The sequence below is a fragment of the Passer domesticus genome, chromosome 3, assembly GCF_036417665.1.
Source record: "Passer domesticus isolate bPasDom1 chromosome 3, bPasDom1.hap1, whole genome shotgun sequence".
NCBI classification, from domain to species: Eukaryota; Metazoa; Chordata; class Aves; order Passeriformes; family Passeridae; genus Passer; species Passer domesticus.
Genome location: NC_087476.1, coordinates 58,486,866 through 58,509,453, shown reverse-complemented (window position 1 = coordinate 58,509,453; position 22,588 = coordinate 58,486,866). Strand labels below are relative to the sequence as shown.

General features: G+C 36.9%; 1 protein-coding gene and 1 long non-coding RNA gene across 2 annotated transcripts in view; one reads left to right on the top strand and one right to left on the bottom strand.

The window, feature by feature from the left end:
• LOC135296689 (uncharacterized) overlaps positions 1-3,440 on the top strand; it is a 43,734-nt gene extending 40,294 nt beyond the window's left edge. The window contains exon 4 of the long non-coding RNA XR_010358699.1: positions 2,264-3,440. This is a non-coding gene — a long non-coding RNA (uncharacterized LOC135296689). The remainder of the gene's footprint in view (positions 1-2,263) is intronic.
• The window catches only part of ESR1 (estrogen receptor 1), a 163,702-nt gene that overhangs the window by 61,531 nt on the left and 79,583 nt on the right, over positions 1-22,588 (bottom strand). The window contains 1 exon segment of the mRNA XM_064413347.1: positions 9,567-9,757. Within this exon segment, the coding sequence (XP_064269417.1) occupies positions 9,567-9,757 (191 nt within the window).

Here is a 22,588-nt window from a genome sequence, read left to right as displayed (position 1 = left end):
CTGCACAAAATTAAAGGCAGTGGATTTAACAGGGTAAATCCCCTAGTTTTAATCCCCCATATGTACATCTTGTATTGTCATGAACTACCATGGAAGAGTCTAAGGGACCTTTTGGAAGAGTTTAGGGAGGGGTGGTCTATTTTTCTTATGAAAACTCATGAATTGCACATTTTAAAACAGTAAAAATAAAATTAAGTATATAAAATGAAGTATATTATATCACTTCAGGAAATGCTAAGGTCTCTCCAAAATGGGGTCCAAAAATCAGACCCTTCTCTCTTGTGACACTCTGCATGACAATGACCAACAGTGGAGGAGAAGAGGAAAAGGATGCCTAAACTGATGTAGGTGAATTGACTAATTATGAATCTTGAACAAAGCCATTAATAATTATTATCCTCTTACTGCTATGTGCTTTTTCTTTAATTATTGTTTTATTTTCAATCCTCATATCACATATTTCTTAAACTATTTTTTACCTATCTGAATAGGGCAGCTACCAGCTTAGCCATTACCTCTGGAAGCACCAGATCCTTCTATGATCTGACAGTGAATTTAGCAAAATTTTCATACATGACAGCTGGGATGAAAGGAAGGAAAGGAAAGATAAATGGTAGACTTTATCTACACCTTAAGGTGCCAAACAAGACTGGAGATGAAAAGCAAAACCCTGGAAAAAATTACATTAAAAAGAAAAAAAGAAAAAAAGAAAAAAGCACTTGGACATTACATAGGCTAACCCAGTAAAAACAAATGTTGAATGTAAAATAAAAAGTAACATCAATTTTAAGTTAAAGTGCCCCAATAAAACTGCACTTATTGGTTTTAAAATCACACTTTTTCCTAACAGCTTCACAGAAGAACAGAAGGTTATGTCTAAATTCTTTATAAGCACAGATACTCAAATTCACAGCGTAATTGCTCTCAGAAAAGGTCTTTGGATTTGGAATTTGGGTTCTCTTAGCAACTACTCAGCACTGCTGAGAAGATTAATTTTCTTTCTGGTTTTAAACGAGCAAAACATTAGTAACATGACAGTAAGGAAAAGAGTTTAGAAGGCTGTAAAACATACTTCATTTGTATCCAGTGAGGAAGTCCTCTTTTTCAGCATAACTCAGAAGGAAACATTATGAAATATCCTGAGTTATATCAGGGATCTGCAATGATCATCAAGTCCAGCTCCTGGCCCTGCACAAGACAGTCCCAACAATTGCACCATGTGCCTGAGAGCACTGACACACATCAATCACAAAACCACTGAAGAATGAGAAAGGAGGAGAGGTTAAAATTTATATACTCCATGTTATATCTTTCAGCTGTGTCATGGAGCTCATAGGCTGTGTTTGCCTTCCAGTGGAATCTTCTTGTCTTCCCTTAGGTATAACTGTAACTGCTCACATAAGCAGATAATTCCAGCCAAATAACTGATGCCAAGCCCTTCTTAAACCTTTCCATATAGTAACAAGAAAAATGAAGAAATGAGGAGAATGGGCACTGCATGAGGGTACCAAGCCTGCTGCCATCTCACCAGCATAATAATGCATTAACTTATATACTGAGAAAGAGTGATATATATTAAAAAAGCACTATTTAACTTTATAAATCGATAAATATAAAATTATATTTTCTACTCCATCAAATAATTTTGCATTTTTTTATTGGCCTTATCTTAAAATTTAATTTGGTGTTTCATCTACTATTTCAGGATTGTGATACCATGTGCAAAGTTTACTTTTACCCTGATCCAATTTTTCTAATTTTAGACAAGGTAACAAAACAGAAAGGATATTTTTTCCTCATGACAAATAAAAATAGACCAAAATTCTGATCCAATCTTACAAAATCTGGCAAGGAGTATGACACCAAGTTTCTGTTTCCCTAGCTGATAAATCACAATTGTTTTAAGTCCTTGGCACATGATTAAAACAACAGCTGTGTTAAAGGGAAAAACTCCCACAATGTATTACTCACAACCATCTCAATATGATCTCTCCAGAGACAAAAAGCATTTTCAGAGAGAGTTATAGGCATGTCATGGCCATCTTATTCCCATAGACTTTGAATGAAACTCTTGTATTTTTAGCTTCCTATTTTATTTGAGCCAGAATGGGAAGGGGTACAATTCTACTAAAGAAAACTCCCACAACTATTACAAAGAGCCTAAGAAGCTAAAAATATTGCTAATTACTCTTGTACACTCAAAATACTACCAAATGTTATCAACAAAAAAAAAAATTAATGTAACTCTCCATTTTTATTCCAGGTATAACATCTGTTTGGATGTTCAGTACCTGGATGGTTCCTGCTATCATATATTTTTCAAGGACCTGTGTGGTGGTTTTTGAATGGAGTTTTCTGCATTGAAATCTGTAAAACTGAAACCTCAATATAGGCAACAGCTGGCTTCCTAAATTATTGTACTACTCTTTGACACCAGTATTTCAACAAAAAAAAAAAAGACTGTTTTCTGCTTGTGTACCACTTTCTTCTGCAAAGCACCACCTACTTATGCTTCTTCAATTAACCAACCTATGCTTCTTCAATTAACTGATGTGTATCTGTGATCCTTGGTTTGTTCCCTCATGCCCTAACATCGTCCATGATCTATAGTATGAAAAGTCACCCATTTTATAATCAGAAGGGTCAACCAAGGTGTCTTAGTCTCTTGTCCTGCATATCTCTAGCCACATTTTAGAGTGGGAATAGCTGTGTTGTCTGTCACACTCTCTAAAAGCAAGTGGAACAGTTTAGCACTTTCTTGCAAGACAAAACTTGCATGCTCTCTTGTAGTTTTTAAATGTAAAGTGCTTTTGTTTCCCATGTGAATATTTTGAATTGCTGAAAGGCTCAGTTCTGAGGTAGGAGTAATGTGAGTATTCAGATGAAATATTCACTAAACACTTGCAACATGTAATGATGTTTAATTTTTTGTTGTTGTTGCTTGATATTGAACAACAGTCATATTCCAGAGGAAGTAAAACAATACTAAAGGTGATAATACAGGGTATATTAAGAACAGTTTCTAAAAGCCAGGAATTCTATCTGGGAAGTGGGAAGAGTTTTGAATTTGACAGAAGAAAAACAAATGACCATTTATAAAATCAGATAAGAGTCAGCTCTCTGCTCTCTGGCAATGTGTGTTGCCCAACTCCAGAAATGTTTTCAATATTGCCTAGATTGACACATCATACATCAGCTTGGAATATATAGTTCAGATGATTTCAGAAAATCAGTCTCAGAGAAGAACTATCAGAGTCCACTGTTACAATGGAAGCTGATACTGAATCAGGCTCCACAGTGTCTGTCCAGAATCCAGTTATATGTAGTGTTTTCATCACAAATGGGTTGTGATCTGAAGTATTTCTTTTATTAATTGTTAATCATTTGTAGATGACATTTATATGTGCTAGAAGAACTGAGAAAAGCCAGACTACTCTGCTAGCCAGACTGAAATAAATGGCAGGAGAGTACAGAATAAGAATTCCAAATTACCTTGGCAAACTGGAGGTAGAGCATGGGAAAACAACAGCACAAAAGCACAAAGTACAAAGGACTGGTAGAAATCTCTGCATTAAAATAGGAGTAATCACATGCACAAAACCATGAGGAAAATAAATGGTTTCTTCTGCAGAAAAGTATGCCCGAGTTTATTCTGCATCACACATTATGAGTGAAGAGTACCGTATTTGTGTAAATAAGGCAAACATTACAGTGTGATGGATACAGACAAATGCCCTGTGATGGATGGATGAGTTTGTAAGATAATCATATTGCTCTGTTCAGTACTTGTGAAACACCATATTGAAGGAAATCATGCTTCAAGAAAAAAGGAAAACAGTAGAAAGTGGAGAACCTCCAAAGCCGAGCAACTAGAAGATTAGAAGTCAAGAAAACAAGACCTATGAGAAAATGTTGAATTAACCTTTTTTCCCCAGGTTAGGTAAAACATAATAATGTTTTTTTCAAATGTGATAGTAAACTTCCATGATTTAAAGGTTGCTGCAGATAGAAAGAGAACTTTTTTTTTTTTTTTGGTAGCATGATCCTCAGGAAAATAAGTTATGACCTTAACCTGCAGGCAGGAAGATTCAAATTTCCCAGTAGCCTTCAAAGATAAGGAGAATAAAACATTTGATCAAGCCACATGTTTTAAGAAGCAGATCAAAAAAGATATATAAGGAATTGGTAGAAGTTGATCCTATCACAGGACAGAAAGATGAACTAGAGCTCAGGGTCCACAGCTCAGGGTCCACAAATCCTATGATTTGCTCAGGCCTTGAAAAATAAGGAAGTATCCTGGATACAAACATCTTAAGCCACTATCACATCCACGCTGAACGCAGCACTTCAAATTTGCTAGAAAAGTACCACAATCAAAACTGCCTTACTAGGAAAAAAGAGGTACTGACTCTTGCCTTTCAATAGCATTCAAATTTCTGAAACAAGATCACCATAAATTACACACCTGAAATTAAAAATGCATGTTAGAGAATGCAATCAGAGCCAAAAAAAATGCAATCAGAGCACATGTTTACCTCAAGGAACACTGGAGAAGAGCTACTAAATGCACAAAAATAAATCAAAAGAAGTTTCAGAAGAATCTGGCTGACCACCAGCAGTTAGAGCAGTCTCAATGACAGCTAAACCCAGGTAGACTTTCCAAATCCACTTTTCCCAGCCTTCAAACTTCCAGCAGCCATCTCCAACTGGAACCATGTGTTTTCCACCCTGAGGCCAGATGCCCATCTGTAGCTCCCTGTTGACTGGCTGTGATTAACTCTGCTAATCTCACTGAGGTTCCTGTTCTTTAGTTTGGCTGACAACTCACAGTACCAGTGTACAAGCAGTCTTATTAGGGAGTTTCTGCCTTTTTGGCTGCAGGATCTGAGCTGTTATAAAACAGATTACAAAAATACCATCAAAACAGAAGACAAGAATGGAAAATTAAAGGGAAGATCTCAGAAACCTCCCAGATTAACACTATTGCAATTGCTGCACTTCACCATTACCTAAACACTCACTTACTAGCATGTTTTACCAGTAAAATTCTCTCAAACATGAAAATATGTATACATTACCACCCTTCTCAACATTACATACTTTCAACAAAGTACAACTCTATCGCTGTCGAATAAAAACAATTGATAACATTCCAAGTCTACTGCCAAAACTCTCCTACTTGATGGTCAGAAGGCATAACTGCTAATTAAAATCCAGGTTCAAGGCATACAAGCAAAATACTTCCCATCTTCAAGAATTCCTGCACTTTGGAGACCATTATATCTCTGATAAAGACATTAAAGGCAGACCTCTGGAATTCCTCAGCTATTCATCCATTCTCAGAAGCCAACCTGTTCTGGTAATGCCTCCCATCATGGAGTAATTTTTAACTTGACTATATGTGAAATATTCCAGATATGATCAAAAGCTGTGAACAAAAGTAGAGAACATGCACCTGAAAAACATAAGAAAGGGACATGAAGGGGAAGTAGAACTGGTGATTTCTAAAATACTTGAGCAATTCTGGGATCAAGGTACCCTTTGATGTAAGGATTTACTCCTGATTTGTTCTGAATCCCTTGTGCTCCCTCTGGGGGTTTGCAGACACCCATATGTAGGCATTTGCTGGATGCCTGTCAGAGGTGGTATGAGTAATTCCTTCCTGTCTCATAGGGCTTGGTGGCCATCCAAAAAACAAGGGAATTAGAAGAGGGAAAGAATGTGTGAGTCACAAGGGGATTTTTAATTTGTAAATGGCATTTGTAAGGCTCATGTTGAAATACATCATCCAATTCTGACATCCAAATTTTAGAGAGGCTGTTATGGGTGTGGGGGAATGAACAAAGGTGCAAAGATAATGGACTCAGAAGATAGAAAGATATACAGCAGGAGACTGAAACATTTTAGTTCACTTAAGATATCAAGGTGATTTGATGACTTGATGACCTAGTTTTTAAGAACTTTCCACAGGAGAAAGATAGTAGTAGTTACTAAGATTGGTTCATGAAAGTGATGTAAAAGCCAAAGACACATAACTTCGAGTAATACTCATTAATTTGGTAAATTTTTTGCATATGGGAGAACAAGTCATTAGAATAAGTAACCATTGTGGCCCAAGAAAATGGTTCAGCCCATGGGCATCTTGAGTCTGGGAATCTTCTAAAATATTTACCTCCATCAAGTTACTGGGCTTTGGAGATGGATAGTATATAAAGTTCATATTGAGAGAAGAGAGTTATTTATCTAATGGCCCTTCTTGGTCCTAAAATTCATAAATATTTTAGGAGACAAATACAGTGTGCTGTGGCTCCTTCTTATGCTTCTGAAATCAAGTCCCTCAACCAAATACAATTCTGAAGGCTACATATGCTGGGAGAAGAGTAAAGCACTCTTCTATCACCAAGTAAAGTGGTATCCTTGGTGTCCTGTGACTTTTCTCACCCATGAAAGCTTGTATATTAATAACACTCTGCACGAAGGTTTCTCAAAACAAGGTCCCAAGTCACTTTTGGGACATAAACTAACAAAATAGACTGACAGAGGCAGATTCAGGAGGCAGTTCAGGTTTTCAGCAAACCATCTGTTGTTTAAACAAAACTGAAAACTTGCACATACTGAGACAATTTCTAATTCAGGCTACCTCTTAAGGTTTGACAACAAAGAAAACACCTTAGCATTTAAAACTCACAAAATACTACCAGGAAAATTCCAGCTCCCCTGGATAAATGTGAGCATTGTCACCTCACGTAAGTTTCAATGCAGATATAAGTTTTCATAAAATTTCAGTATATACTTACACAGGTAAATATAGATACTTCAGATATCACTGAGAATAACAGAGGTAATTCTTTACCACATACAGCTTGTTAGTATATGTCCTTACTTTTTCCTGTGGTTCTATTAAGAGCAATGTAGAATGTTTGGATACAGTCTAACAGGAACATCAAGGTTTATTACAACAATTCGCCTATGAAATCTCTGATGAGAAGTACAGAAATTATTATTTCTGCATCTATATATTTATTAAGAAATACAGGTTAGCAAAGAACAAAGTAGCACAGTTATCTTTGTTGAAAAAACAAAAAAACTTTGCTTAAAGCATTTTGGTTATTTTTTTCACATTAAAAAGTTCTGTGAACTTCAACAGTGTTTGATCATATTATTCACAGGAATTTTTTCCCATTTATTTTAGGAATGCAGAGCATATATACAATGCAGTATATATAATAAATCAAAAATATATACAATAAAATTTAGTGCACATATGTTTCTATAAATATACCTGCATGTAAGTATCATTCATTCCTAGCTATCTGATCACAGTGTATTTAAAATAATTATCATCTGCAAGGCAAATGCATGTTTTTGCATCTATTCTCAATCTAAAAATTACTTTCATTTTCATAAATTGTACACTTGTTCAATGAGAACATGTAACTGCGGAAATAGAGATCTCTTCCAAATCCAGTAAAAAATTCAAAAATTACCTTAGTTTGTTAAGACTAAGCTTAGACTTTAAAAGTTCAGAAGACTTTTCTTACCCTCTGTGATCAAATGATCACAATTCTCTCATAAGTACTCATGTTCTTGAATTATTTTCTTTATACTTGTGGATGTCATACTTTAACCCTAAAAGTATGATCCAGGTGGATCAACTGGAGAAAGTACAGAGGAGCTTAACAAATGGGATCAGAAGTCTAGAAAGCATGTTCTGCTGAAAGAAATTGGTTTGTTTAGTCTAAAAAAGAGAAGACTGAGAAAAGATATGATAACAGCCTTCAACTATGTAAAAGGTTGTTGTAATACGCGTTCTTCGTGCCCACGGGGGATAGGGCAAGAAGCAAGGAGCTTAAATTAGAGCAAACATGACTTATAGATCATGAAAGACAGTTTCAAGAATTAAAAGCTTATCTACTTAAAAATTATGTTAAATATATATACATAGCAAGACGCAAATTTACTAACTAGTCTTTAGTGTAACACAAATAGAAAACAGATCCAATGTGGCGGACCACAACATTTGTCCATGTGGAGACCAGGGCAAAACCACCAAGTGCTGCCAGCAGAAGGTCAGTGAAATGGATTCACTTCTTCATCCACAATGGCCAAACGCTGAAGATCTTTGCTGCACAATTACTTGATAACTCTTACTTTTGCTTAAGGCTATTTCACTTTCCATTTTGTTGTGATTTAGTTCAGTTCAAGCACAAGGACATAATTTCAAAAGTCTAAGAATAATTCTGACTTGGTCAGAGGAACTGAAAAGGAAAAATAACAAATACACGGTAAGGGAGCTGTTCTCCTGACATCACAAGTTAAAATAAATGACTCTGATGTGAAGAAAAAAAGCATTTCACCCTTTCTCCCTTCAGTGTTGTTTACTACTGACCTCTAGCTCTAACCACTCCCTCTATTAAAAATAATTTCAGTGTGTCTGGACAAATAGAAATGTGAGTAAATATTAACTAATCATTGTCATTCAAATAATCCCATCAATGTCTACCCCTCCATCATTCTTTCACTTTTTTCCTTCAAGGGGAGAAGGTTCTGAGCTGAATACTGGAAGTTCTATTTAACTCACCTCAGTGCTAGTCATTCAACAAAACAGGCAATAATCACACCTTGCGACATGATGTAAAACTGTTCCACCCTACGTTTACTTTAGTAAAACGGGCAACAGAAATTTTTGTGCCTATGTATCACCTGGACATTTAAAAAGCTGTAGAAACCTAAATAAAGCACAGCACTTTAATAGTTTTCTGTTTAAAAGGAAGAAATCTGTTTCATTTTCTTCTCTAAATCTTAGATACTGAACAGTATCTGTAGTTTCTGTAGAATTCTAATTACTTCTTACTCATTTTAAGAGATGTTGAAAAAATCTGTTCCACAAAGTGACAGGCATTTAAGGAAAGAATTATCTCTGTCACAGTAATTAACCGTGTTTTTGTTTGTTAGATGCCCTTTACTCTGCTAGCCGTTTTAACCACAACAAAACTGTGAACAAAACCATTCTGTGTTCTGTGCGTACATTTCAAAGCCCTGCTTTGTTGACAGACACAAATAATATTTCATCAAGGAAACATTCCTCTTCAATACTCAGAAGGCATCTAGATCTTTAAGGAATTGAGATTTGAACTGAACCATCTGGCTAATGGAGCACTAAATTAAGATTAATAAATCAATCAGCAGGAATTAATCATCTGACATGGAACTTTCAAAAATGCCTTGGATGAGAGGAAATATATGCATAGGCTGAAAGACTGATCATCTTGATCTAATATGGATTTTTAAATTAAATTTCTAACTACTACCATGGTCAGATATACCTAAAGCAAGGATGATATAGAAAAGCTTTGCTTTTCCTCACTAATGTTGGACTAAGTAACAACATATTTTATCCCTGCTCAAAGCATTCACCAAGTACAGAGCTAAAACTGTGTGGGAGAGCACAACGGCTAATGAAAATGCAATAAACATCATCGTCCCAGACTCAGGCTGGAATCTCAAGTACCTTCACCTTCCTCAAGAGTAAAGAGTAAAGGTGACTCGCTCGAACAGGTTCTTACCTTGGATACTCCTTTTGAAAAAGGCTTTGCAGCCCTCGCAAGACCAGACCCCGTAGTGGTACCCTGAGGCGTAGTCGTTGCAGACGGCACAGTACCGCGTCTCCTTGGTGGACTCCATGGCCAGGCTCCCCTTCTCGCTGCTGCTGGACATCCTCTCCCGGATGCTGTGGCGCCTGTTATCCGAGCTCGGTCTGTGGGCAGCACAAAAACAAGCAGAGTTCTTTCAGCTTCATCCTCTGCTTCAGGTTGTAAAAAAGAAATCCTTTTTGTTTGAAAACAATTGGTAGTTGAAAATAAAAAAAAAATTTATCTACTGCCCTCTCTCCTAGCTGGAAAGTTGCAGAATTGGTAAGATACGGGGCAATTTCATATAAAGCCACCTGAAGTGATTGGGAATTTTACCTTGAAAAATAAAATTAAAAAAAATTGATAAATTAACCAAATATTTGTTAAATTAACCAAATTTTCAGCAACCCAAAGAAATACCAAAATAACAGCAGTATTTTGTGTACCTGCTCCCATCCAAAGGTTTCAGCATAACTGTAATATCAGCAGCTACGTTGAGAATCTGAATCAAAAATCACTTATGATTGCACCTGAATTCGTTTAATTATTAACTTAAATTATTATATTATATAAACCTAAATTATTAACCAGGCTGTTTTCAAGTGTTATTGCACAATTAGAGATGCAAGCTTTCCTTAACTTGTCAAGACATAATACTGCATTAAAAATTGCCTTTTCTCATGACAATAACACTTTCATAAAAATTAAGCTGTTTCAGCATGACAAAAAAAAAAGCTTATTAAAAATTGTTGCCAAAGAACTTTTGTTCCAGTGACAGAGACGTTACTGGACAGGTACCACACATGCACATGACCAGCAAGTGCAGGATGCTGTGCAGGTGAAAACCAAACAGATCTCTCTGTAAATGGCAATGAATTCACGTCCACTGAACCTGGGAAGAGGTTATTATGGGCAGCTGCTGCAGGTGTGCTACACAAAACTGACAGGATTTGAAACTGCCAAGGGAGCCACCAGTGAACTCTGGGACTGCCCCTGGAAGGCAAACGGTTCTTTGCAAAACATGCTTTCCAGTAAGAGTCTCTGCTAAAAATTGTCCAGGAGACAAATACCGTTGGGTGTGACAGCACCAGACAAGCTAAAGCATGAAGAATCTTACTGTTTATAATAATTATCCACTTTCATGCATGCTTTAATTGCTGATCAGTAAATAGGTGGCTTTTATCTCCCCAGAGTCTCAACATTTTCTCAAATGAACATATCCTGGTTTTGAACCTAGGAGACTCAGATTTCTTCGTACGTACCTAATTTTCCTTATTCCCTTCTTGAGGGCAGCAAAACTTGCTATGCTTTGATGAACCGATGAATCTGGCACCAAGCACACCTTCCTGCTCCAAACCTGCACTCCCCAGAAGCTTTCTTATTTCTTTTGGTATGCTGTAATATGTCATGTAGCCTAAGTTCCCTGACATCTCCTGCTGCAGTACCTCTTAACTGCTTTCTACCAGCCAAAGGCACCTGGACACCCTCACATGTGCTCTCAGCCATCCCCTCAAGACTGTATATACATAATTTCTGTCCCAAATATGATATTAATTCAAACCTTTCCAATAAAAATATACCAGTTATTAGAGAAACATGAGGCTCTACCAAGCTAGCAGAAACTGCTACTGGCATCATTCAGGAAAACCGCATTTTTTAAACACAATGTTCTTTGCCAAGATTTATACATCAACTAATTTTGAACATTTACTTAAATAACCTTTTCCTTTTGCTTGGAACTTGTGCATAAGTGAAGAATTGTAAAGGGTGAAGGGCTGACATGACACATCTCTGGTTTTTAGTGAGACAGGAAAATTGGAGAATGTCACAATTGACAACATGATTCTATGAAATTAGGCAGGGGAAAAAGTCCTTGAATATTTTAGATGTTAACATGTAGAAATTAAAAATTTCAAATATGCCTAAATTAATACAGTATCATTAATCAATCATTATTGATACAGCATATACATTGTACATATAACTACCTTTTCCCTTTTCCAGCCCAACAAACCTAATTAATATTTTTTATTCTTCTCAAGGTCTTGAACCTTCCTTTGAATTTTCTTTATCCCAGTGCCTCATTTAAGTGACTTCCTTTTTTTTCTCTGCTAAGTACTGATCAAAGATGTTGTTTCTTATCTTCTCCACTCCATTCTCTTATGTCTGCAGCTTTATCACCTCTGTCAGTATAAGTTTAAATAAACCATGTTGTGGCTTCTTTAAAATACATACTCTTAGGTACACATAACCACAAGAATGTTTTAAATATTTAAAGTAATCCAGCAAGAAATCTAATAACTGTCAATATAATTTTAATGTCCACAGACTAATGCATTAGTTATGCAAGATGACTTGATAGATATTCATAATTTTTGACCAATTTTTTAAAAACTGAAACTAAGATGCATGTTATAGAAGATAAGGTTCCCAGAATTATTTTCATATCAATAAGAAGTACAAAAAAAATCAAAACTTTGCACTTTAAAAAACAGTACGAGAAAAAAAATTTGATGTTTCAAAACAACTTTATATTTTTGCAGTTGTGTAGCAGTTTTCCAACATTACATGCTTACTAAAGCAGCCCTAGTTTCCCAGTCGGATACAAAAGAAAACCCTTTCATAGGTAAAACCAAAATGAAGAAATATTAAAATGTATCAGTCGTCACCAATCTATCAGTCCAGATAAATTAAATTTTCGTCTTTTCAGAATATTCATCCTTTTTCAGATCAAGCCCAGGTTCACAAACACATTTTTATTGAAGTTATACTTAAGAAAGATTAAAAAAATACTCAAAAATTACCTGAAACAAATAAACAAAAAAAAGCTTTTTCTAATATAGAACTAATAAAAAATTTCATAGAATACATGCACTACAAACAAAATTAGCTGCATGAAAATACTGAGAAGGAAGATGCAGGAAAGATAGATATCTTTTCATGCTTGTGTGGAGTCTGTCCCATGGGTCCTGTCCATCCTCAGTCACATAAGGCGCCTGTTCCAGGGGAAGGCTGCAGGCTGCAGTAGTGAGGGAGCTGGTTCCTGCTCATTCCCAGGGCTGGGGTCCCAGGGATCACAGGGAAGCAGAGCTGCTGCTCACTCCTGCCTGCAGTGCCCATGTGTGCCAAATCTGACTTGGGCCTCCGTTGCCTCTCTGCACACCAACTTGCAACATGGAGAGAGCACCATGAATCTGTCAATACAGTCTTTCACAAAGCAAAGGAATCTAAAGATGACCTTGCTGCTTCCTACCCTCAGAATCAGCTCCACTCCAGCAGCACTTGAGAAAGGTTTTGCAAACTGGCCCTGCAGAGTCATCACATTCAGGCTTGGGTGAACCACAGTGGGAAGCAAACTAAAATACCCCTAGCCCCATATACCCCAAAAATAACATTCTTTCCATTTATATACATTAGAAATAAAAGCTGGTAATAAATTAAGTCAATATTTATTAGAGGAGGTGAAGAGAAAAACTTTTTGTGAAAACAGGACCCCAGTAATAGAGATTGCTAAATCAAAAGAACACATCAGATTTCATCCAGAAACCAGCTGCTAGTTAGTGCACATCACAGACCACTGATGTGTCCTGACAAAAAAAAAAAAATCATAACAGCACGATCTTCATCAAGTTTTCAGTTTGGCTTCAAGGGCTGGTCTTCGGGAGAACACAGTACAACAACTTAACCCAGCTTAATGACTTTGCCAAGACCATCATTCCTAAAATATAAGAGCAGAACCTTTTCTGCAATTCCCTTTGTAACCTATGCAAGCAACAACAAAAACTAAAAGATCAGAAGATATTGCCAACTATGTTTACCAAAACAACATATTTTTTTGGTAAATCACAAAGAAAGAAATCCCCAGATAAAACACTCTCTCCAAGGCCTGCACAAAACCAGAACAGATTAGAAATAGAAAAAAACCCCAGAATTCGCTGTACATTTCCAATCATAATAACACAGCAGAGATAAAATGGACAGTGTTTGGAGCCCACAGAGCAGAACAAACTTTTCTCCCACACTCCCTTTCCTGTTTCACACTTCAATGAGTGTGTAAGGAAACAACACACCTCTGCTTTACACATTCACTCATCATCTGCAGCTCTGAATCAGAAAGAGATTATTAACTTTATATTGACTGCAAAGTGAAAAGGAAGTGTGCATGAGACAATACAGTTTTATAATGTAAACTCAGGTTTTTTACATCAAGAGAATCTGATTGGCTGGCAGAATGAATTTAGGATAGTCCCAGTTATGTGAGATAAGGTCCAATTTATTCACAACCCCAGCCTTACCTGAAGTAAAGAGATTTCATAGTAGGAGAGCTTAAGGGGGAAATTATATAGATAGTTTAAAAAGACACCTTGGGAAATTCTAATTTTCAATCACAAAACTTTATTCTGTAGGTGCTGAGTCTTTCTTACCAGAATTGATGAAATTTCCCAGGGTAAGGTGCCTCAAAACTGATGGTCATTTCAAAAGTACAAATGCTTTTCCACACATTGGACTTATAATGACACCAGTGTGCCATTCCATATGAAATTAATTGGCTGTTATAATGTGAACTTCTGTATGGGACAAAATACTTATGAAATACAATTTGAACATATCTAAGTGTTTGAAAACACTTAGAAGACATCTCAAGGAGAGGAACTGCAATAACATTGACCAAGTATATAAACAAAGAGAAAATTGCCAAATATATTAAGGACCTCAAAACTGTATTCTCAAAAAGTAACCACAATAAATCTGAAAAAAAAAATCATATGCCATGCAAATGAAAGTATTGGCTTAAAATAAATCTAAAAATGTCTAGGGCTATAATTAAGCTAAGTACAACCTCATGACAATGAGAGAATGTCTTACATGAAGTTATAACTCAAATGGACAGAATCACAGGATATTTTAGGCCAGATGGAACTGTGGGACATGACCACATGTCAAGCCAGAGTAGGCACAAGAGAGGCTACAGCCATGAAGGTGGGCTCCAGCAGTGGGAGCAGAAACTGGCATCACTCCTTGGCTGATACTCCACTGGTGATGAAGATCAGCAGGGGCTCACCCTGAGACCTCATTGTCAATGATTCCTGATTCATGACTCTGAGTATATTAAATACACACTACTAAATTCTTTTCCTCCCAAAAAGGATGGTTTTGTTTATGACACCATAGGAGAACTCTTGCATAGCTCCTGACCCATGCCCTGGCAGAGGGCCACTTAGAGAGAACCCTGCCTCTCTAGAGTGTGAAGCTATTCAGCAGTGAGAGCCATCATGCTGGTCTTTTCACCATGCCCTGGCCTTGTTTAGGTAATTAAAATACGTGCAGGGCTTTTTTGCCCCACTATCCTCATTTTATTCCCTGATGATCAGCAATGTCCCTGGTGTAGCATCAAAACCAAGAGCAATAAGCATTTCCCTTGGACAACGACAATGTCCCTTCCAGCCTAGTGCCTCACTGAACTTGACATTCAAGTTGACCAATAGTTTCTGTATGGGATAAGCATAGCTGTGAAACTTTGGCACTCCTGGGTGAAAAGAAGCTGTAGGATGAGGAAGAGCTGCCTTTAATTGATACCTCTAAATGGAATGCATGGCTAGCTCCTTCTCATGCCTTTCTCACAGCCCTGACAGCTACCTGTGCCTTCACAAGTCTTTCTGTCAGGGGAAATACAAACTGTAACCAGGAAGACCACCAGAGCAAAGCTGCTCATCAGCTCCTTTGACACCCAGACAAGACAGGAGCCATCCTGACAGAGAAATGCTCCTCTGGTAACTTATTTGCATTAATTTCATGGCTCTTGCTCTTCATATATTGTCTTCTCCTTTGAGTAAGTGCATGGACACCTCAACAGGACTACTTGCACAGAAAACCCCAAGTTGATGTAGTGAATGGATGAGGTGAAGAAATATTGACATAAAAGAATGAGGAGAGATAATATGAAGAGCTACTTTAAAAATAACAGAAAATATATATGAATGCCAAATAAGAACAATGGCAAGGAAACCAACTGAAAACTGACTAGCCTCATTGCAGAAAAAAATAAAAATATATAACTGACAAAAGAGAAATGTAAGAAAAATAAATTAAAATAAAGTTATATGAAAGTTGAATAATAAAATAATCTTTAAATGCTGACGGTATTTCAGTGTATCAGGAAATGTATTTAGTAGTCAGAAGACATTTAAATGCTTTCTTTAGAACTAAAATAAAATAAAATTTGATTTGGCAACTTCAATTTCAAAATTTATGTAAAATATCTTAGTATTGACCAAGAAACAGTAGTGTTGAGGACAAGCTCTGCAACATGAAAACAAAAGCTTATCTTCTTAGGTCATCAAAACTTCTTATTTGACATGAAATTAAACATTTCCTTTGGCATTAGTTCTATTATCTTCCTTCATTCTTAACTCTGGTTAATATTAAAATGAGTGATTGAAATGCTACATTTTGATATGCCAAAACTAAACCACTCCATGTGTGCATCAAAATGTCTTCTAGAGCTATCTAGTAAAGTCAGTATAAATTTGCACATTCTTGCAGTCTCTTAAAGCTTCATCTTTGACACATTTTATTTTATTCTCAGATCTGTCACCAATATTTTCAGACTGCAAATATTAAAGTCTAGAGAGATGTGCTTAATGCACTGTCAATGAGTGGTCCACAACATCTCCAGCCACAATTCATGGAGGTTCTACTGATGGGAGGGTACAGGAGCCCAGACTACTTGTTCATGTGTCAAATATCTGAATTCTAATGTTTTCAGTACTTCCCTCTCCCATACTTTCAGTCCCTGGATTTGTTTTCCATGGCTTATACATATCAGCTAATAATTTTGCAGCAGATTACCTAGACAACATAGAAGTTTGCCTAGCTTTCTGAAAAATTGGAGGTTTTTCTTGGGAATAGCAGGGGAGTGAGGGATGGGTTCTAAATAGGAAAGAGCTCGATCTATTCGTCAGTTCTATGGGTTGAAAATTTAAATCCGTACCAAAAAAATCTTTCAAATAAATACTGAGAAATTGTCTCTCTTTCATTCTGATTCTCAGCGCTGTTAGAATCTAAACTACAGCTCACTTACAGGGTTATTTTCATTATTCTTAAGTAAAGAATGGTGGTGTAGCTGCAGTTTATGGAATAGCCCAAAAATGAAATAATTTTAAAGCAATAGCAAATGTCTGGGGTTTTTTTTTTCCTTATGCAGAGAAGTTTATTAATTTATTTCTAGACATAAGGTGAATGCAGAAACACCCACACATATTCTTTATATAAGTAGACCTTAAAAAAAAAGATTTAAACACAGAGTGGTTGAACTGCGTCTTGCAAATGCTACTCAAACCTTCATTTATCTGTCCTGTGTATATGTATGTTATCTTTAATTACATGACCATACTTTGTAAAGGGCAACAGGCTCATCAGTGCATCAAATAAAAAAAGAATGTATTAAATGAGCAGCTACTCTGTCTGTGAGGCTTTTTTTCCATGACTGCTCAGTGTCTGGTGCCTTACTATCAGCACGTTGTCCGAATTCAGAATTAATTTCCTCTCAGTATTTCCATGCCACTATAGCAATTTAGCAGCTGGCAGGTCCTAATGAATCTATTTTTCCAATACTCTTCTGAGTCAAAAGGATAAAAAATGAGACTGAGAGAGATTAAGGTCAAAAATATATACTGAATTATGGGCAACCTGAGTTTTTAAGTACTCACCATTAAATAGGTTTTGAATGCTCAGAGTGCTACTTTTCTTGTCTGGAATTGCAAGAGCAAATGTTCAACACTTACATGAATCAGACAGTAGGATTTCCATTTTGCACAAAGAAAATAACAATACAACACCAGAATGCTTGTGAAGAGTTTGATTTAAATGATTTCTGAACTTAACAGAAGAATTTGTGGCAGAATTAGACAGAAATTTATTTCTTCAGGCCAGAAAATCAGCTGCTTCCACATAATAATTTTTGCTTCTTTCCTTTTTTAGTTACCAGCCATTGGGAAAAATGAATAGAGAATTTACAGTGACATATTCCACTACAGAAGAATGACACATTCCACAGATGATCCTTTTCAAATATTGGAACAGCAGCCCACTTATAATTGCCTTATAAACATGGCAAAAATTATAATAATAATCACAAAAGGACCAAATGAGATTTACACAGGTCACCTTATCTGGGGCTTAATAAAATTACATGTTTGTAAATAATAGCTTTTTGGCATGTAGCTTCTGACCTTCTAAAGAGGAGATCTAGAAAAACAAAAATGTTACCTTTCTGCCTCACAGAGGCACAGGCAGCAGAGCAGGGCCACATTGGTGGACCCCTCACTTGCATTAATGCAGCATGGGATGACAGATCACTCATTCAGTAGCAGAGGAAGGATATCAGTGACCCACTAACTGCTGTATGTAGTGATGCTACATGTCCTTTCTTCTACTCTGTTTTAGCAGAAGTAAAAGCTCTTAGACAAACAGAGGCTGCTGTCACTGCTGCCAGTGGGAACCTCTGCTCTGTCCTCCCGCAGATGTTCTTTGTCTACTGCTCTCATTTGGCCCATCCAGCCCCACGGTTCCCATTCTTACACCCACCTTCACCTTTGGGCTTTCCCTTCCAGCCTCATCTCCCTGTCTGGAAAGGACAAACTTCCCTCCTCTGGTGCCTGGCCTGACTCTGCCTGGCTGCTTCCCTCATGCCCAGAATCCCTGCAGGCATTTCACCCAAAGCTCTCTCTCCCTCTCACTATTCATTTTCCTCATGTCCTGGGCAAGATGACTCCACTCTTCTGCCTCCCTCTGTACCCCAGCAACCCAGTCTACCATGATTATTTAGCTTCAGTAATATTTATATATAATCCTTTTTTCTTTCCTGTGACCTGACCCAGCAGTTGCACAAGCACATACTGAGATTTGTAACTAAAGATTTGAGGAACCTTAGTACTGCCATCACTTGACAACATATAACTCATTAATCATAAAAGGACAGAACTGTATATTTTATACCAAGGCTGAATTCAAAGTTTTTGCAATCCTGCAATAAGGAGCTCTTTATAAGTGCTATCAACTATCAACAAGACAAAATATGAAGTTTTTCAAGTCAGTCCTGCTAGAATTAAAAAAAAATACATATTAAGAAAATTCACAAATATTTGTTTGTAATACCTGTAAAACTATGAAATGTCATTTATGTATAGAGCCTTGCCTTGTATGATTTGTAATTCTGTCTTTTCTCTTCTGGAATGGGACTGCTTCTATTAGAAGACAAGCCTTCAGAGTAACCATTCCCCATAGCCTGAGGTTTTGTGTGCCAGGACATTTTGCCCATGGGATAAAATGAAGGCCAGAAATGCATCTTAGAAGAACCAATTAAGAGATGCCATGTAAGCTATAAAATGTGATAAATGCCATACTATTTAATGCCAGAATTTAACTTCTGAAATAAAAGAAAACATTATTCTCCTATTAATATTTTGAAGACTACTTAAATCACCACAGAAATCTAGCTTCTGCGAAGAAAAAGTTCAGACAAGAAAACTTCTTTCCTTCAATTTCAAGGAAAAATATTTACAGTGGGATTTCCATTTTGGAGAAACATTGATTTTTTTTAAAGATTTGACAGAAATATATTCAAACACCAAAACCTTTTTTTCATGCAGTGCACATGTACAAAGAAAGAAATCAGCACAAAGAATAAAAGAAACATCCATAGGTACCATTCTGCCTTGTTAAGCAGGAGCAATTGCTGAGATCTCTACCAGCACCTAAACTGCCCTGCAATCCTGATGTGACATAAGTAACATCAACAAGCCCACAGAAATTATATAGTCTGCACTCATTATATAATAGCATCTAGTAAGGCACAGTCAGAGCATCACTTAAAAGACTGTCTATCTAGACCTGCCCCACAGGAACTTGTTTTAACTTGCCCTTACCATATTTCCACTTATTAAGCCTCTCTTTGTGAGCTGTTTGCTGCTTCGCTACCTCATGGGCAGCCCAAGTCCTCTGCTGGAAATAAAGCTAATTTTCCCTCAGCTATTTCCAGTTAGCCTGAAGAACAATTCAGATGCTTTTGTCTTGGTACACATTTTCCATTCCCTTTCCTGCTACACCACCCACTCTGCCTCCATCCTTTCTTTCCTAATTCTTCTGCTCTCATTAGGAATTTGCTTGCCTAAGTGAGCATAAAAATCTAAAAAATGCCTTGCCAGTCTCTCTTAAAATAGCATATTGACCTGTTCATGTGTTTTTCTGTGCACAGAATAAAATCTGCCTTTTCTGCAAAAGATTAGTCTGTTGACTTGTATTACACTTATGACTTTCTCTTTCATTTAGACTATTTCTTATTCTCATGTCCTTTTCTCCACTTAGTAATTCTACGGTTATTGTGCTTGCTCATTACTTTTCTCCTCCCAAAGGGCAGATACTGCAGTGATCCATAGAATTTGAAAAATATTTAATGTTTCAGATTCCTTTGTGGTAAGCAGCACTAGAAAATTATTCTCTTACATACTTACATTTCAAGTGACCCATTTAGAGACCTCTACTACCTATAACAACTGGCAGATAGCTTTCAGTTATTTAAAAATTAATGGTAGTGTCTGATCTGCGGAGTAAAATCTCTGCAAATTATTGGTTTTGTGTATCGTTTGAAATCCTGCTCATTGGATGATCCCTCTACTCTTTACAGAACAATACCAGTGGAAAAATTTTAATCCGATTCCCTAGGATATAAAATAATGGCTAGCCAAATTGCTTAGGGTTTTTCTGCCTATTTCTACCTCCTGCCAAGAGCAGCTTTGCCTGGGCACGATCTGTCCCTGACACCATCCCTCAGTCCCAGACTGTACTGCGTGAGGAGTCATATAATCTGAGGAACCTCATTCCGCTGCCTTAAAGCATTCCAAATTGGATGAAAAAGCTGCTGACAAAGTGTCCCAGGGCTCTGCATAAGATATGATTTTCTGGCAGCAATGCCAAGTTGCTGTGTGGCTCTGTGGCTCTGGAGACAGGAGCAACAGGGCCCTGAGTGTGGCAATCAGCTGTGCCCACAAATGTGCCAAAGTGGAGTGCTCAGCAGGCAAACATTCTGGAAGAGTGCACTTAGGATATCTCACTTGAGTTTAAACAATCTGAAGGATAAAAGGTTTGAAAAGCTCAAAGCATTAACAAAGCAAAAGGCCAGTTTCAGCTAACAATCTCATGTACATCCTACATGCTTTTAGAAATTCCCTGTCATCCTCGTCTCTATTAATTCTATCCCTCTAAGACTCTGCTAGAAATTGCACCCCTGCATTTCCTGTAAGAGTCTCAGAATTATAATATGGCTTTTGTGGATAGGCTGAAGTTTATCCTTTCATAACATTATCTGGAAGAAGTATTTTCTCCAGGTTTCACACTAGTAAGCCGCTTCCACAATTATCCAGACAACAGACCACTTTTTTTCATTTTTTAATGCTCAGATAAACTAGCAGAATCCAACCACCTGAAAGGAAAAGGTTAAGTGCACTCAATAGATTGGAAAAAGGCATTTCAGGAAGTGCTGTCAGATTCTTACACTTACCTCCAAACTATTTCAAAGGTAAGTGCCAGCAAAAACACAGGAATAGGTCATAAATCTTTCTTTACTGTTCTTTTATAGGACTTCTAAGTGCTCATGTGATCCTTTTATTTTTGGGCAAGACGTCTTTCAAAATATTTAAGATGCACACAATGTTTAACCAATTATCCAAAGGTTCATTACATTCCTTGGAAAATCTTTCAATGACCTACATTAAACAAGACATTTTTAAGAAAAATGCTTGAACTATTTAAGTTTTCTTATTTACAACATGCTCAAAAAATTGTTAACTAGGAAAGCTGATTACAAAATGCAACATTATAATTTAGATATCATTGTTTCAAAAATTCCAACCAAAACTAATCTAATATTTCAAATTACATTTCATTAGAATGAAATCTTAAATGTTACTTTAAGGGGCATACCGCATTTCAAAATGAACTTTTGAAACAAAACACTAGTACAGCCACGTGTGGTCACAACAAAGAAATCTGAGGGCTCTAGGCCACAGGAAAATAAACCTTGGTGAAATAAAAGACTACTTAAAGTAGTGCTTTGAATTTCATCAAAGTGCATGCAGACCTCTTGAACCACCTAGAGAAGAGACAAAAAACATTTTCCCAAACAGATTACCACTAGGTCATCTCCAAGAAACTATGTGCCAGCTGCTTGCAAGAATACAGGAAAAAAAAAAAAAAAAAAAAAAAAAGAGAGACTAGGCAGGGGTGCCAAACCCAAAAACACAATGGGCAGCAGAGAAGAAAGGCGGCACTTGGGAAAATCTGACACCTGCTTGTAAAAATGCTTGAGTACTTACCCCAACAATGAAGGTTTATCTGAACTTCCTTATTTTTGTCCCAAAACACTAATCCCTAGGAACAGAGCCTCTGCAGTCCCTTGGATTAACACTGCACACTTCAGGGCTCAGTGAAAGAAAAAAACAGATCCTGAACACACAGACCTATTTGTGCTTAAGCCAATTTCATCAAACCAAACTAATAAATACACACATTTAGGGTAAAATTTTTGGGAAGATTATTTTGGGAGTTATTGAAAAAGCCCTGAAGAACAACACAGTCATTGGTCACAGACAGCATGACTTCATGAGAGGAAAATCTTGCTTTTCAAAGGTAATCTCCTTTTATGACAAGGTAACACACCTAGCTGATCAAGGGAAGCCAGTTGATATAATCTTTTCAGATTTTAGTAAAGCTTTAGATACCATTTCTCACAGTGTCCTTCTGGACACAGTGTCCAACTCGTGGCTGGATAAACTCATCATGAGATGGGTGAGCAACTGGCTCATGGGTTGGACAGGAAGGGTTACAGTGTATGGGGTGACCTCATACTGGTGACCTGTCACTAGTGCGGTAACACAGGGCTCCTGTAGAGAGACCTAAAC